At 50.8% G+C, this 12,392-nt stretch overlaps 1 protein-coding gene across 2 annotated transcripts in view; it reads right to left on the bottom strand.

The window, feature by feature from the left end:
- The window catches only part of Hivep3 (HIVEP zinc finger 3), a 311,747-nt gene that overhangs the window by 9,843 nt on the left and 289,512 nt on the right, over positions 1 to 12,392 (bottom strand). For both annotated transcript variants that reach the window (XM_051188659.1, XM_051188660.1), the window contains exon 6: positions 1,719 to 1,894. In XM_051188659.1, the coding sequence (XP_051044616.1) occupies positions 1,719 to 1,894 (176 nt within the window). The remainder of the gene's footprint in view (positions 1 to 1,718; positions 1,895 to 12,392) is intronic.

Genomic DNA, 12,392 nt, shown 5'->3' with positions numbered 1-12,392 from the left:
TCAGGTCTAAGGGGAACGTCTCCCTATACCCAACTATTGTCGTCACCACCGGCTCACTCTGTGCCAGGCATGAAGTATGAGATTCCATGATTTTAGAATCACTTCCCCTTTCCCTGGCTGGGAGGCCCAGGGGAGGAGGAATTTAGCTTGCTCCTGATCATTGGCGAAGAGCAAAGCCCAGCCTCCCTGAGAGATTATCTGAATCTCCAGTAAAGCAAAGGCCACAGACCTCAGGCTGTGCCCTTAGGACCCTCTGGATCTCTGGGATGGCTGAGAGACAGAGAGACCCCAGGAAAGTTCCCAGAGGCCAAACTGTAGGCAGCTGGGTGTGGTTTCCAAGGAAGGTACCTCCTGGACAGTGGAGGTTCCCTGAGGGCTTGAGCTATTTTCAGAGTTTCCAGAATGAGTGATGCCAAGGGACTAAGTCAGAGGTTTGGGACAGGAAACCCACACATGCGAATCTGGCATGTTTTGGGTCTGGCAGGACTCCTGTCTAATTTGCCTCTCAGCGTCTTTTGAGACATTGTTTCTGAGCTGCTAAGAAAGAGAACCCAGAAGGGAAGTGGAAGGGTGGACAACTCTATCCAACTCCAAACCTCGATGGGAAACTGCCAGCTCAGCTAGAAGAAGACAGTGAGAAGACAGAGGAGGGCAGGGGTCAGCTAACGGTTAGGAAATGAGAAGTGGAACATGCCAGAAAGGAGGCCACTGAGCCAGGGAATATGACAAATAACCCCTGACCCAGTATGGCAAGAGTAGACGGCAACAGGAGGCTACAGGGCTCAGCTCCTTCCTGTTCACAGCTGTTCCTCTACCTCTTGTGTTTCAGAAGAAAAGACAAGCTGAAACCAAAGTCTGCCCGGAGCTGTGTCTCTGCAACCCTCTGTGGCTCCTCTTCTAATTAACTCAGAAGAAAAGGCAGGATCCTCATGTCCAAACACAGGAATCTTCAAAGTGCAAGAGGCAAAACCCACCAACGGTGCTGAGCACCCCAGCTTCCTTGCAAGGCCCATTGTCTTTCTCTACAAGCAAGCTACAGGACTTCCTGCAAGGGATGTATCCCATCTAAGAATCTTATGAACCATGCTGGTTCCACCAGGGCCTAGGCCACCATGACCCATCACAGCTTTCTGAGATGCATGCCCTTAACAACCAGTCCATCCTCTCACAGATGACGGCCAGACCTGCCCTGACTCTGGTGTGGAGCATGGCTGGAAGCTGAAGTGATAGGCCCTCAGGATGGGGTGGGGGTAGGTTCAGCTGAACCCTGTGCTGAATGCTGCCAAGAAGCCAGGTGGATCACAGAATGCTAGGTGTGGTGAGAAGTGGAGAACGGTGGACATGCAAGTATGTTGCGTGGCTCCAAGTGGAATGGCTCTCCAATGCAAGAGTGACTGTGACAAGTATGCATGCCAGAGGTCATCAGATCCATGGAAGGCATGCAAAGGAAGGGTGATGATCTATAGAAAAGCACAAAGTGTGGGCTAGATCCTGCAGAGAATGGGCAGGAACTCGTGTGCAGGGTCCAGGTCTTGACTGTGGCAGCTGTGGGCATCACTGACCAGTCTAGAGCCACTGCTCTGCCATGGGTACCAAGTAGAGTGGGAGCTGAGGATATGGGGGTACTTCAGGCCCCCAGGCAGAGGGCTCTGTGCTGGGGCTCCCCAAGGGGGATCCCTGCCATGGGCAGGGCAGTGCCCCAGCTGACTGTCTCTTACCTTTGGTTTTAAAAGCAAAGTGACAGTGCTTGCACACATAGGGCCGGACGTCAGTGTGGGTGCGGATGTGTTTCTTCAGCATGCTGGGCTTCTTGCAGCGAATTCCACATTCCTCACAAACATATTTCCCTCGGCCGCGGCCTCGCACATATATATACTCTTCATTTGATTTGTACCTATGAGCAACAGGTGTCATGTAAAGGAGAAAAACAAAAAAGGCGAAGAGGCAGAGTCCCACCTCGGAAGATGAGTGCGCTCCCTAGCTGCATCCAGCCGGGGTTTAGACACTGGGAGAGGAGGATGAGGAACAGAGGACTACAGAGCCGACAGGGCCTCGGTTGCCCTGAGGATCCGCCACAGACCCCTGCAGTCCAGTGCCAGACAGGGATGGTGTCTTCCCTTTCCCCAGAGCCACAGGCACCACTTTTTTCCTGGCAGGAAAGGAAAGGACCCTAAAACTGCAAATTTCCCACTGGCTGCCTTCCCACAGCCAGCTGCTGCCATGGCTCTGCCACAGAGAGAAGCCGCTGGAAGCCACCAGAGCCACACAGAGAGAAAAACGCATAAAGTAACAGCCGCTGCTATTCATCAAGCCCTTCGTCTGAAGTAAGTCACCAAGGCCTCACATGGAAGAGATAAACAGGTTCAGAGAGGGTGAGACACTCACCCAAGCCCAGTACCTAGTCAGAAACATTCCCACACCAAACTGCCCATCCCCCACAAGGGGCAACTGATCAGGAAGCCACCAGACACTTCTTTGAGGGAGGCACAGGGCCCACAACTGTTTCCCTGGGTACAGACTGTAAGCCCAGGGACCCTGAGCTCCCTTCCTCATCCCATCGGGCTGATCTGCAAACTATACGGGAACTAGATGATTCCCAGCAGGTCAGGGTGGTCACCAGCTCTCAGCCTCTTGAGCAAGCAGCCCATTTGCTCAGGCTGCAGATGCCTCAGACCCCAAGTCAGAATGCTATTTCCGGTCTGAGAAGGAAGCCCACAAGTGCCACAGAGACAGGCAGGCGACCAGCTTTGTGGTCTAAAGCTACCTGCGTGCAGGTGTCCAGGTGAGGTGGAGAAGTTGTAAGGAAGAGTCTGGAAGACCCTGAAGGTAAGTTCCTGACTCAGAAGCCATGGACTACAAGACACTTGGCAGAGGAGACATGTCTCCTCAATGCCTTGTCTGCTCTCACTGGAGAGGGGCAGGTGGATGCAGAGAGATGACAGCAACTACCAGACCCCTGACTGCTCAACTGGTAGCTCAGGGCTGAGAGATGTGACAAGAACGGGCTCAGGAGATGGCCTCTTACTAGGGAGCTACAGAGAGCAGTGGGAGGCTCATTTCATATTCTATGCCTACAAACTCACAAGCACACCCTCCTTACACACCCACAGCCACACCCTCCTTACACACCCACAGCCACAGACACACCTCACACAAACATCCACACATTCCTCATACCCACAGCCACACTCACACTTACACACCCACAGCCACGCCCTCCTTACACACCCACACCCACAGCCACAGCCACATCCACACCTCACTCAAACACCCACACACTCTTCACACCTACACACCCACAACCCACAGCCACACCCACACTTCACACACCCACAGCCACACCCACACCTCACACACCCACACCCACACCCACACCTCACACACCCACAGCCACACCCACACCTCACACACCCACAGCCACACCCACACCTCACACACCCACAGCCACACCCACACCTCACACACCCACAGCCACACCCACACCTTACACACCCACAAACACACCCTCCTTACACACCCACAGCCACACCCACACCTCACACAAACACCCATACATTGCTCACACCCACAGCCACACACTCCAAACACCCATAGTCATCTTCACACCCTTACAGCCAGAATGCCAAATCCCAAATACCCACATTCACTCATAGTGAATACCTCAGCCTCATTCACAGCCTCACACCCACAGTCACACACCCCTCACCTGCAGTCACCTCCACTCACCTCTCACAATCACACTCCACTTATCTATCCCAGCAGGAGCCAGGCACCTTTCCTGGTGGCAGGGATGGCTTTGTGCTCTCTGTCACCTGCCACCGACCGACCTCCAGGCGGCTCTTCTCAGTGGGTCCATGATACTGGCCTCCAACCACCCTTTCATGCCACACTGCTGCTCCCCACGTTAGCCCTATAGCCATTCCGGCCTCCTCCTGTGTGGGATTTATTCTGCTCATGGCAACTCACAAGTGGCTGCAAGTGTCAGTCCACCATGACCCTGCGCCTTTCACCTCTTCCTTCTCATCACATTAAAGACATAGTCTTTGCAGAGACAGGTTTTCAAAGGGGTTCCTACACCACTTGGTCATGGACTATAGAAGTTGGGCGCCATCTGCTGGGCAGCCTGTGGGGACAGCCAGGGCCAGGAGTGGAGCGGGAGGATGGTAGGAGGCAGAAGGGCAGAAGGGAAGATTCTCAGCAAGTCAAAGGAAAAGATGTTAGCCAGGCAGGCCGAAGTGGCGCACTCCTTTAATCCCAGCGCTCGGGAGGCAGAGGCAGGTGGATCTCTGTGAGTTCCAGGCCAGCCTGGTCTACAAGAGCTAGTTCCAGGACAGCCTCCAAAGCCACAGAGAAACCCTGTCTTGAAAAGCCGGGGGGGTGGGGGTGGGGGAAGAAAAAGGAAAAAAAAAAAAAAAAAAAAAAAAAAAAGAAAAGGGATGTTAAAAGGTATGGGGAACTGGTGAGCAGAAGGGAGACCAGACAGATAGTACCGGCTGCACCACCACTGGCCAGTCAAAGGAGCAGACCTGCTTAAAGTTATATTACAGATGAACAAAATCTCAGCAAGAGGAACAGTTTAGACTGGAGAGACACTAGACAGGAAATATGGGCTATTCTGGGTATGGACTCTTCAGTCCTTGGCTGGGAGGGGGTCAGAATGAGGGAGAAACAGACGTCTTAAGTTTCCACTTGCCTTGTTCTTGACACCACTCACAGGCTGGGAGTGAAGCAATGAGGGCCTTCATATTAATTAATTAACTAATTAATTAATTAATTAATTTTTGAGACAGAGTTTCTCTGTATAACAGTTCTGGTTGTCCTGAAACTCACTTTGTAGACCAGGCTGGCCTCGAACTCATAGAGATCCACCTGCCTCTACCTCCGTCTACTAAGTGCTGGAATTAAAGGTGTGCAACACCACTGCCCGGCAGAGGGCCTTTATGTTAACAACGTATGGGTAAGAAAGTTATGCAGAAATATCCAGCACATAGCTGGGGCCTATAGGTGCAGATTCTGTAGATCTGTGAAGAGTAGGGTGGCCAGGGAAAGAATAGAAAGTTACTCAAGAATGCTGGCTTAACCTGCCTCAAGCAGAGCAAGACCGGGGTAATGAGGACTGAAGACAGGTGTAAGGTCTGGAAGCCCAGAGAAGACGGTTTAGGAAGGGGCCAGCCTCAAGCCTTCAGCCCTAAGTGTTATGTTATGAGCATACACTACCATGCACAGCATGTTTCCACTTTCTAATGAAAATGAGTATGAGCATAGGGTAGAGGTCAGAAGGACCTGGGTCTGACCTCTGGCTTTCACTAGAACTTGCTGGGTGACCATAAGCAGTCACCTCTCCTCCCTCAAGACTGGTCAATCTTTATTCCTTGGGAGTATAAAGCACTTTATAGGCCAGATGTTACCCCTCTTCCTCCCAATCCCCAGTCCTTTTAGCCTTGTACGGAAAAGGCAACTAAGGCCCAAGAGCTTAACTGACGTGGTCAAGGTCACCGGGTGATAATCTTGCCCCTCAGCACCAGCTGCCGCACAGACCCGTTGCCCACTCTCAGATGGTGTTGAACACAGTTTCCCAGGGACCCGGGACCTGCTGTGCTGCAGACAGGGAACAATGGCATTGCTGTCCCACTCAGCCTTTCCTGAAACTCTAGCCTGAGAAGGAACACCCAGGTGTTGGCAGCTGCAGAAAGGCAGGGCTGGAAAGCAGAGAAACAAGGTGAACCCTGGAGCATGGACCCACCTCCCAGCTGCTGGTCCTCCCCTCCTCTACTGGATGCTTTCACTGGAAGACCTGAGACACAGACTTCCCTTTTAAAAGGTGGTGAGTGGCTGACACTCTCTCTGTTAGGTGACTGTAAGACAGTTTACTGCTGGCAGCCCTGGTGTAGGTGACTTATGATTCTGGAGACTCAAGTAGCTACTCTAAACCCTACTGTCCACTTACTTGTCTACTGTGGTTCCCGTCTATCCAGAGTGTCAGCTCTTGAAGAAAATAGGACTACTCTAGGAATTTGAATGCAATTTTAGCACTTAAAGAAAAAGGTACAACTCTAGGAATTTGGAATGTAATTAGCTGCAGGGACTCTTAAGTCCAGACACTCTGATTTTCTGAGATTTGGGGTTGAGGCTGCTGAGCCAGGCGGTAGGGGCTCAGCAGAGCAGGCTCATCTCTGGAGCTGCCAAGCCCTACTGGGGTGGAAAGTAGCCCCTTGTCCTTCAGTCCGGAGTTGGGTAATAATGGGTGGGTAGTGTGTGTGTGTGTGTGTGTGTGTGTGTGTGTGTGTGTGTGTGTGTGTGTGTGTGTGTTTTCTAGTTCCACTGTAGATCTGAGCCTTGAGACTCCAAAGCAAAGAAAGCTTCCCAGGAGGTAGTCCCTAGTCAGGAGGACTTCATCCCTCTAGTCAAAGTGGGTGGAGAAACAGTGAGGCTGGCATCATGCTCAAAGCTCCTGGGCAGCTGTGAAAGGACAGGGAGCCAGCTCTGACTCTGATGCTAGGACATATGCCACAACAGGTCTTAGACTGAAATCCCTTCCTGCATTTGGCTGGTGACATTGAAGAATTTGTCTGGGCAATCAGTGCATGTGACACCTTGGATTGTTGCTAGACTCTCTGGAGGGTTTTCTAAGACCTGAAACTTGTATTAAGTGGACAGGTGTTTGGTACAAAGCCCATAGGCGGCATACATCCTCCTTCCTCAGGTTCCAGAAGAGGGGCTGTGGTGGGAATGAGATGGCACGTCAGGATGAGGTGACCTTCCCAGGCTATGCATATGACAAAGATGCAGCCACCACACTGCACTGTCACAAGCCCTGTCCTCCCCACCTCATCAGCCAGGTAGACAGATAGGAGGGGACTATGGCTGTGAACCAATGGGCTTTTGGCAGATACCCTTGCCCAAACCATCATAGTACTATTGAACGGATGTGTATTTCCTCACATAGCCTATATTCATTCTAAAGACCAAATGGAGGGTGGGCTGTGCTAATGGTCAAGCACCACAGAGCTAGAGGAGGAGGTACACAGAGGAGAGGATTGTGAGAAACAGAAGGCACCACACATGGTTTCTCTGAAGGGTCAGGGGCTGCTGCCATCCAGCCACAGCCAAAGGTGGCATGCCATTGCTATAGCTTGCAGATTTCCCGAGAAAACCAAAAATTCAGAATTAAAAAAAAAAACAACTAAAAATATCAGTTAACTCATATAGCTTTTACTGGGTGCCAAACACTATTTTGAGAAGCTCAGATGTTACCTCATTCAGATCACATGACAGTCTAATGAGTTGTGTACTCGACCAACTCCTATTGACACTGAGGAGATGAGAGATGAGTTACTGAGTGGTTATTGCAGCTAGAATTTGAACCCAGGTCACCTGTTTACACAGTTCAGGAGCTTAAACATTGTGTAATTATGTCTTTAAAAATGCAAGGAGACAGAGACCCAGCCTAGAGCTAAGCTCGTTCAAGGTAATTTCCCAAGGCCATATGTTGAGTAGCTGAGGTTACATTTAACCCTCCAAGCTCATGACTTTTCTCTCTACTGAGCTATGTCATTCTCTTGACCAAGGGGATGGATGCTATGGCCTCTAGGCTATCTTCTGAGGCAGAGATGCTATTAGGCTACGTTGTACTTGTGTTGCTGACTTTTCCACACACCATTCAGGTGTCATTGTAAAGCTCTTGCTTCTCTTACAACTTTGGATATATAAAGGGTTTTCAGCTCCCTGATTTTATTATGACCCTTTGGCAAGTCTGGTAACTTGGGCACAATCACACCAAGCAAGAAGACATGACAGGAGATGTGCATGACAGGACAGGTGTCTGGGGAATCGAGAAGGCCAGTGCCAGTGGTCAGCATGCTTAGGGAGATGTAGCCACGGTGAACTGGTTGACCTTAGAGAAGCTCAAAGAGGAAAGATGTCTGCACGGGAGGAGCAGGTGTCTGTTAAAGCTGAGCCGTGTGTCTGTTAAAAATATTCAGCTGCCAACACAGTCCACAATGAGGTTTTAAGGGTTTGGGAGGGAGTGGCTGAGCTCTGGGGCCAGTGGGGTATTCATATCAGATCTGGAAGCATCTCTGATCAGGATTCTGAAGAAGTGACAGTGTGTTTTGATGCCCTTCCAGGTGGGGCTTATTGAAGTGCCAACCAGCCTCAGATCTGCTGGGCTGGGACTTCCACACAGGTACGGAGCCCACCAGCTGGCAGAGGACTCTATTGAATAGTCTATAGACATAAGTTAGCTTTCTGTAGAGTGTCAGTAGTCCTAGATTGAGCTTGTGGCTGGTGAAAAGACCCAGGACCCTGACCTTGGCCTCAAGGAATCTACAAGGCCATAAAACAAAATAACATAGATGTATCACTTCAGGCCAGACCAAAGGGCCAGACCTGGCACAGAGGCAGCTGGCCATGGTCTCAAGTGCTTTCAATCAAGAATGCCACTCATCATGTCTGGGTCCATGGTCCTATAGCAGCTAGGATTTGGATTGATGTCCATGGCTCCTGTTGTCACTGAGGGCTCTGTGGCTGCCTGGGATCAGGTCAGTCACCTGAGTCCATGTTGGTTTCCGAGGGTGATGCTGCAGCCAGCGCCTTACAGATCTGAGTGGCCTGTGCTGCTGCCTAATGCCATGGTGATGTCTGGGCTGGAGCTGCAGCTGAGGGCCATGTTAAGGTTCATGGTCCTACTGTAGTCAGGGTCTGTGTTGATGTCTGAGGCTCATGTCACCATGGAAGGCTAGGCAAATGCCTGAGGTCTGAGGCTATGCCAATCTGAGAAGCCTGCACTGCCACCTGGGCCAATGGTGACATCCAAACCTGGCTGCTGCTGAGAACCACATCTGTGTCTGTGGTCTTATCACAGCTGGGGTCTACACTGAAATCTGAAGCCTGTGTTGCCACCAAATGTCACACAGAAGTCTGGGGTTGAGGCTACAACTTGTGATCTTGTTGGTGTCCATGCCATTACCAGAGCCATCCTGATTTGAGTGGCCTGTGCTTGTATCCAGAGCTAGAATTCTGTCCACCCTCCATCCCCACTCCTGCCCAGCTGCTGCCAAGGGCCATGTCTCTGTGGTCCTGCTGCAGTTAGGGTCTCTGTTGAGGTCTGTTGCCCATGTCACCTTAGGGGCCCTAGGAACCTTGCTGATTAAATCAGAGGGCCATGCTAAGTCAGCCCTACCCTTTACTGGCCCTGGGAAATATGACCTTGCCCCTCACTGGACACTGTAACAAGAGAGCTCCCCCTTCCACACACACAGTTAGGAGAGATGGCCCCACCTGTCACCATGAGTGAGGGAAAACTGATCCTGTTGATCTTGAGGCCAGGGAGCTATGGGTTTTCTGAGAGATATAGGGCCTGTGGCTCCTCTCCCCAAGAGGGTTGGCATCTCTTTGTTTTCTGTTTCCTCAGTTGAGTGTTTTCAAACAAACCAGACCTCATTCTTGCAACTTCTTTCCCAGACACCTCCTTCCAGAGGCTCTTGTGCAAGAAGGAGCATCCTGCTGAAGAGCTTATGGGGTTCTTGGGTCTTCACAGAGAGCTAGCTTTTCCACACAGTGACTGGAGTTCGGGTGTCTTTTCCTGCAGGCTGGCTCCCTTTGAGCCCTGTCTCCAGTATTGAGCTCCGTGGTTCTCAGGGCTCAGACAGCTCATTGGCAACAAGGGCTGGAGAGGCCCCATGTGTCCTATCATGACTAACAGACAGCTCATCCAAACCTGCAGGCCATCATCACTGTTTGATGATGGGCTCATAAAGAGCCCAGCATTGCAGAGGACCAAAGAGCCAGTAACAGCAGAGCAGGAACTCACTGGCAGGACTCCAAACTCCAAGCCCAAGCCTTAGTCCACCTCTTTCAATTACAACCTAGAAAAGTGACCCTTGCAGAAAGAATGCCACCTGATGAGTCTCCAGTTCCAGGACCCACAGCCTGAGACTTCAGGCTCTTGTTTCCAAAGAGACCCAAAGATGGGAAAGATGAGTGTTGCCTGTAAGTCACGACTGAGAAAATTCAGGTACCCATGCTCAGCCCTGCCTCCAGACACTACATCTGTCCCTAGAGCCACATGCCTTTGGCTGATTCGTTCCCATTGTCCATGGCTCACACAATTACAGACAAAGCTGAACTTCCCCTCTTTCCCTCCCTTTGAAGTGTCTGTCCACACAAGGCCACACATGCTCTGGCTAAGCTGGCAGAAGTACCCTGTGGGTCTGGATGAGTGTGAAACAAGCTGGTGGAAGGAAGGAATAAGAAGGAATAAGGAAGGGGATGGAAGTGCCACTTCTACTGAGCACTCCTATGTGCCAGGAGGTACTGACACACTCCCAGCATCGACTCTGACTGCTTCCAATGTCCATAAGCACTGGAGCTCTCCCATGCGCCCTTCTGAGCCTCAGTAGGTTAGGATGGTGTCTCCACACAGGCGTGGGGACAGATGAGACCATGGCCTTCACTGAAGAATTCTTTGGAAAAAAGTGGCATGGCTAATTTTTTTTTCAAATCAGCCTTATAACTGTCATTTACTAAAGATGGGGGATATTTGGCCACTGTGAACAAATATCTTACAAGAAGCAACATCAAGAGGAAGGACAGCGGAAACAGCCCACCATGGAGGGGCTGCTCATGTTGCCTGTGCAGTCAGAGCAGAGAGAAATGAATGCTGGGACTCCTTAGCCCTGTCCCTGACCCTTCTCAGTCAGAGCTCCTGGCCCATGGGATAGTACCACCCATGTTTATGTGGGTCTTCCCTCTTTAGAGACCCCTGGAGACACCCTCATCAACACACCCCAAAGTGTGCCTCCTAGGTGATTCCAAGTCCAGCGAAGTGATAATGACTAACATCATAGTGCGAAAATGTTCCCTCCTGTCCCTTCCCTCCTCCTTCTCTTGTCCCCTTCCCTTTTTACCAGCACACTAATCCTGTGATTTTACACGAAGAATGACAGAGAAGACTGGCAATACAATTTTAGGAATTGCAAAGAAATGAGTTGGATGGAAAATATTTGGCCAACCCAAGAAGTCACCAGAAGGGAAAGCATAGAACCAACTCAATTTAAATCACAGGAAGAGGGGACAGAGGACCATCTTTCTTTCTGCATGTCACTACCACAGAAATGTCCTTTGTCATACCGCTTCTCCATGCTACTCCTCTCCCCACTGTAACCTGTTCCTTTCTGTCAACCATTTTTAGCTATGTGAACATGTACACACAACCCCATCTACACACATGCATACACACACCCATGAAAATTCAACCAAACACGAAGGTCCTGCTCAGCCTCACTGTCCCGCCACCTGTCACCCTCCTCTGTCTTGGCTGCCTTCTTCCTTATTCATTCTTTTAGGACAGGGGCTTACATACACTGCTTCCCATTCCTCATTTCAGCCTGGGTCATAGGGAATCCATCACCACGGAAACAGCTCCCATCATGGCCACTAGTGTCCCCCACAGGGCTCTACCCAGCAGACAGTTCCTGGTCCCCAAATCCCTGGGCCTCTAGGTAGTATACTACTTAGCTGAGTCCTCCCTCTGGGCAGCCTGCTCTTAGCTTCTAGGACTATTTGACTTTGGGTATCTTGTGTCTCTTCACTCTTCTGACTCCTCTAATGCAAATGCATCCAGTCCCCTTCTGAATACTCTCTCCCTTTCTCTTTTCTCCATCTCCCCAGGAAACTCCATCTAGTCAGAGCTTCAAACTGCACACTGACAAGTCCCATGTGTCTTTCCAGCTCAGGCCTGTCCTTTGAGAGCCAGGGCCAGGTACCAATTGACAATGCCTCTCTGAATATCCTCGCACAGATGTGCTCTCAAATTTACATGCTCCCCACTGTCTCCAGGGTTCAATGTCCTCTCTCCTAACTTGGTTCTTGTGTTCATCTTTGCTCTTTCATGAGCCCAGAAGTCACTGGAGCCACACTTCCGGTAACCACACTTCATTTCAGCCTTCCTCGTTCTCTTGCCAGGAGTCCCATAGGTCCCACCCCACTGTCCTTGCCATTGTTCTCGCAACTGGCCTCTGGGAGACCTAATATCTTATACGATCTAATGCTAACACTGACCTAACATTAAGTGTTCCTTTGCAGTCTCACTATTCCATGGTCTTCGCTGCCTTGATAACCTTTACTCCACAACCCTTGCCACATTGCCCAGGAGAGATGGAATGGTTAGATATGAGGACATCAAGTAAAATAGGACATGGCCTGAGTAAGGGCTCAGATACCTCACTCCCCAGCCCTCAGTGAGGAGGAGGGAGGGGTCAGCTGAGCCCACTGCTAAAGGTCATGGACTGGAAGTGAGTGATCCTTGACCTCTGCCAGGTGTAAGTCACTGTTGATCTTGACAAAGCAGCTGTAAGGTAGCAGAGGCCTCAGGCTCCCCTGAATGGGGCTGG

This window comes from Phodopus roborovskii, unplaced genomic scaffold (assembly GCF_943737965.1).
Source record: "Phodopus roborovskii unplaced genomic scaffold, PHOROB, whole genome shotgun sequence".
In the NCBI taxonomy this organism is placed as follows: domain Eukaryota; kingdom Metazoa; phylum Chordata; class Mammalia; order Rodentia; family Cricetidae; genus Phodopus; species Phodopus roborovskii.
Note: the sequence above shows the minus strand (reverse complement) of the source record. Positions and strands in the feature narration are given on the sequence as shown.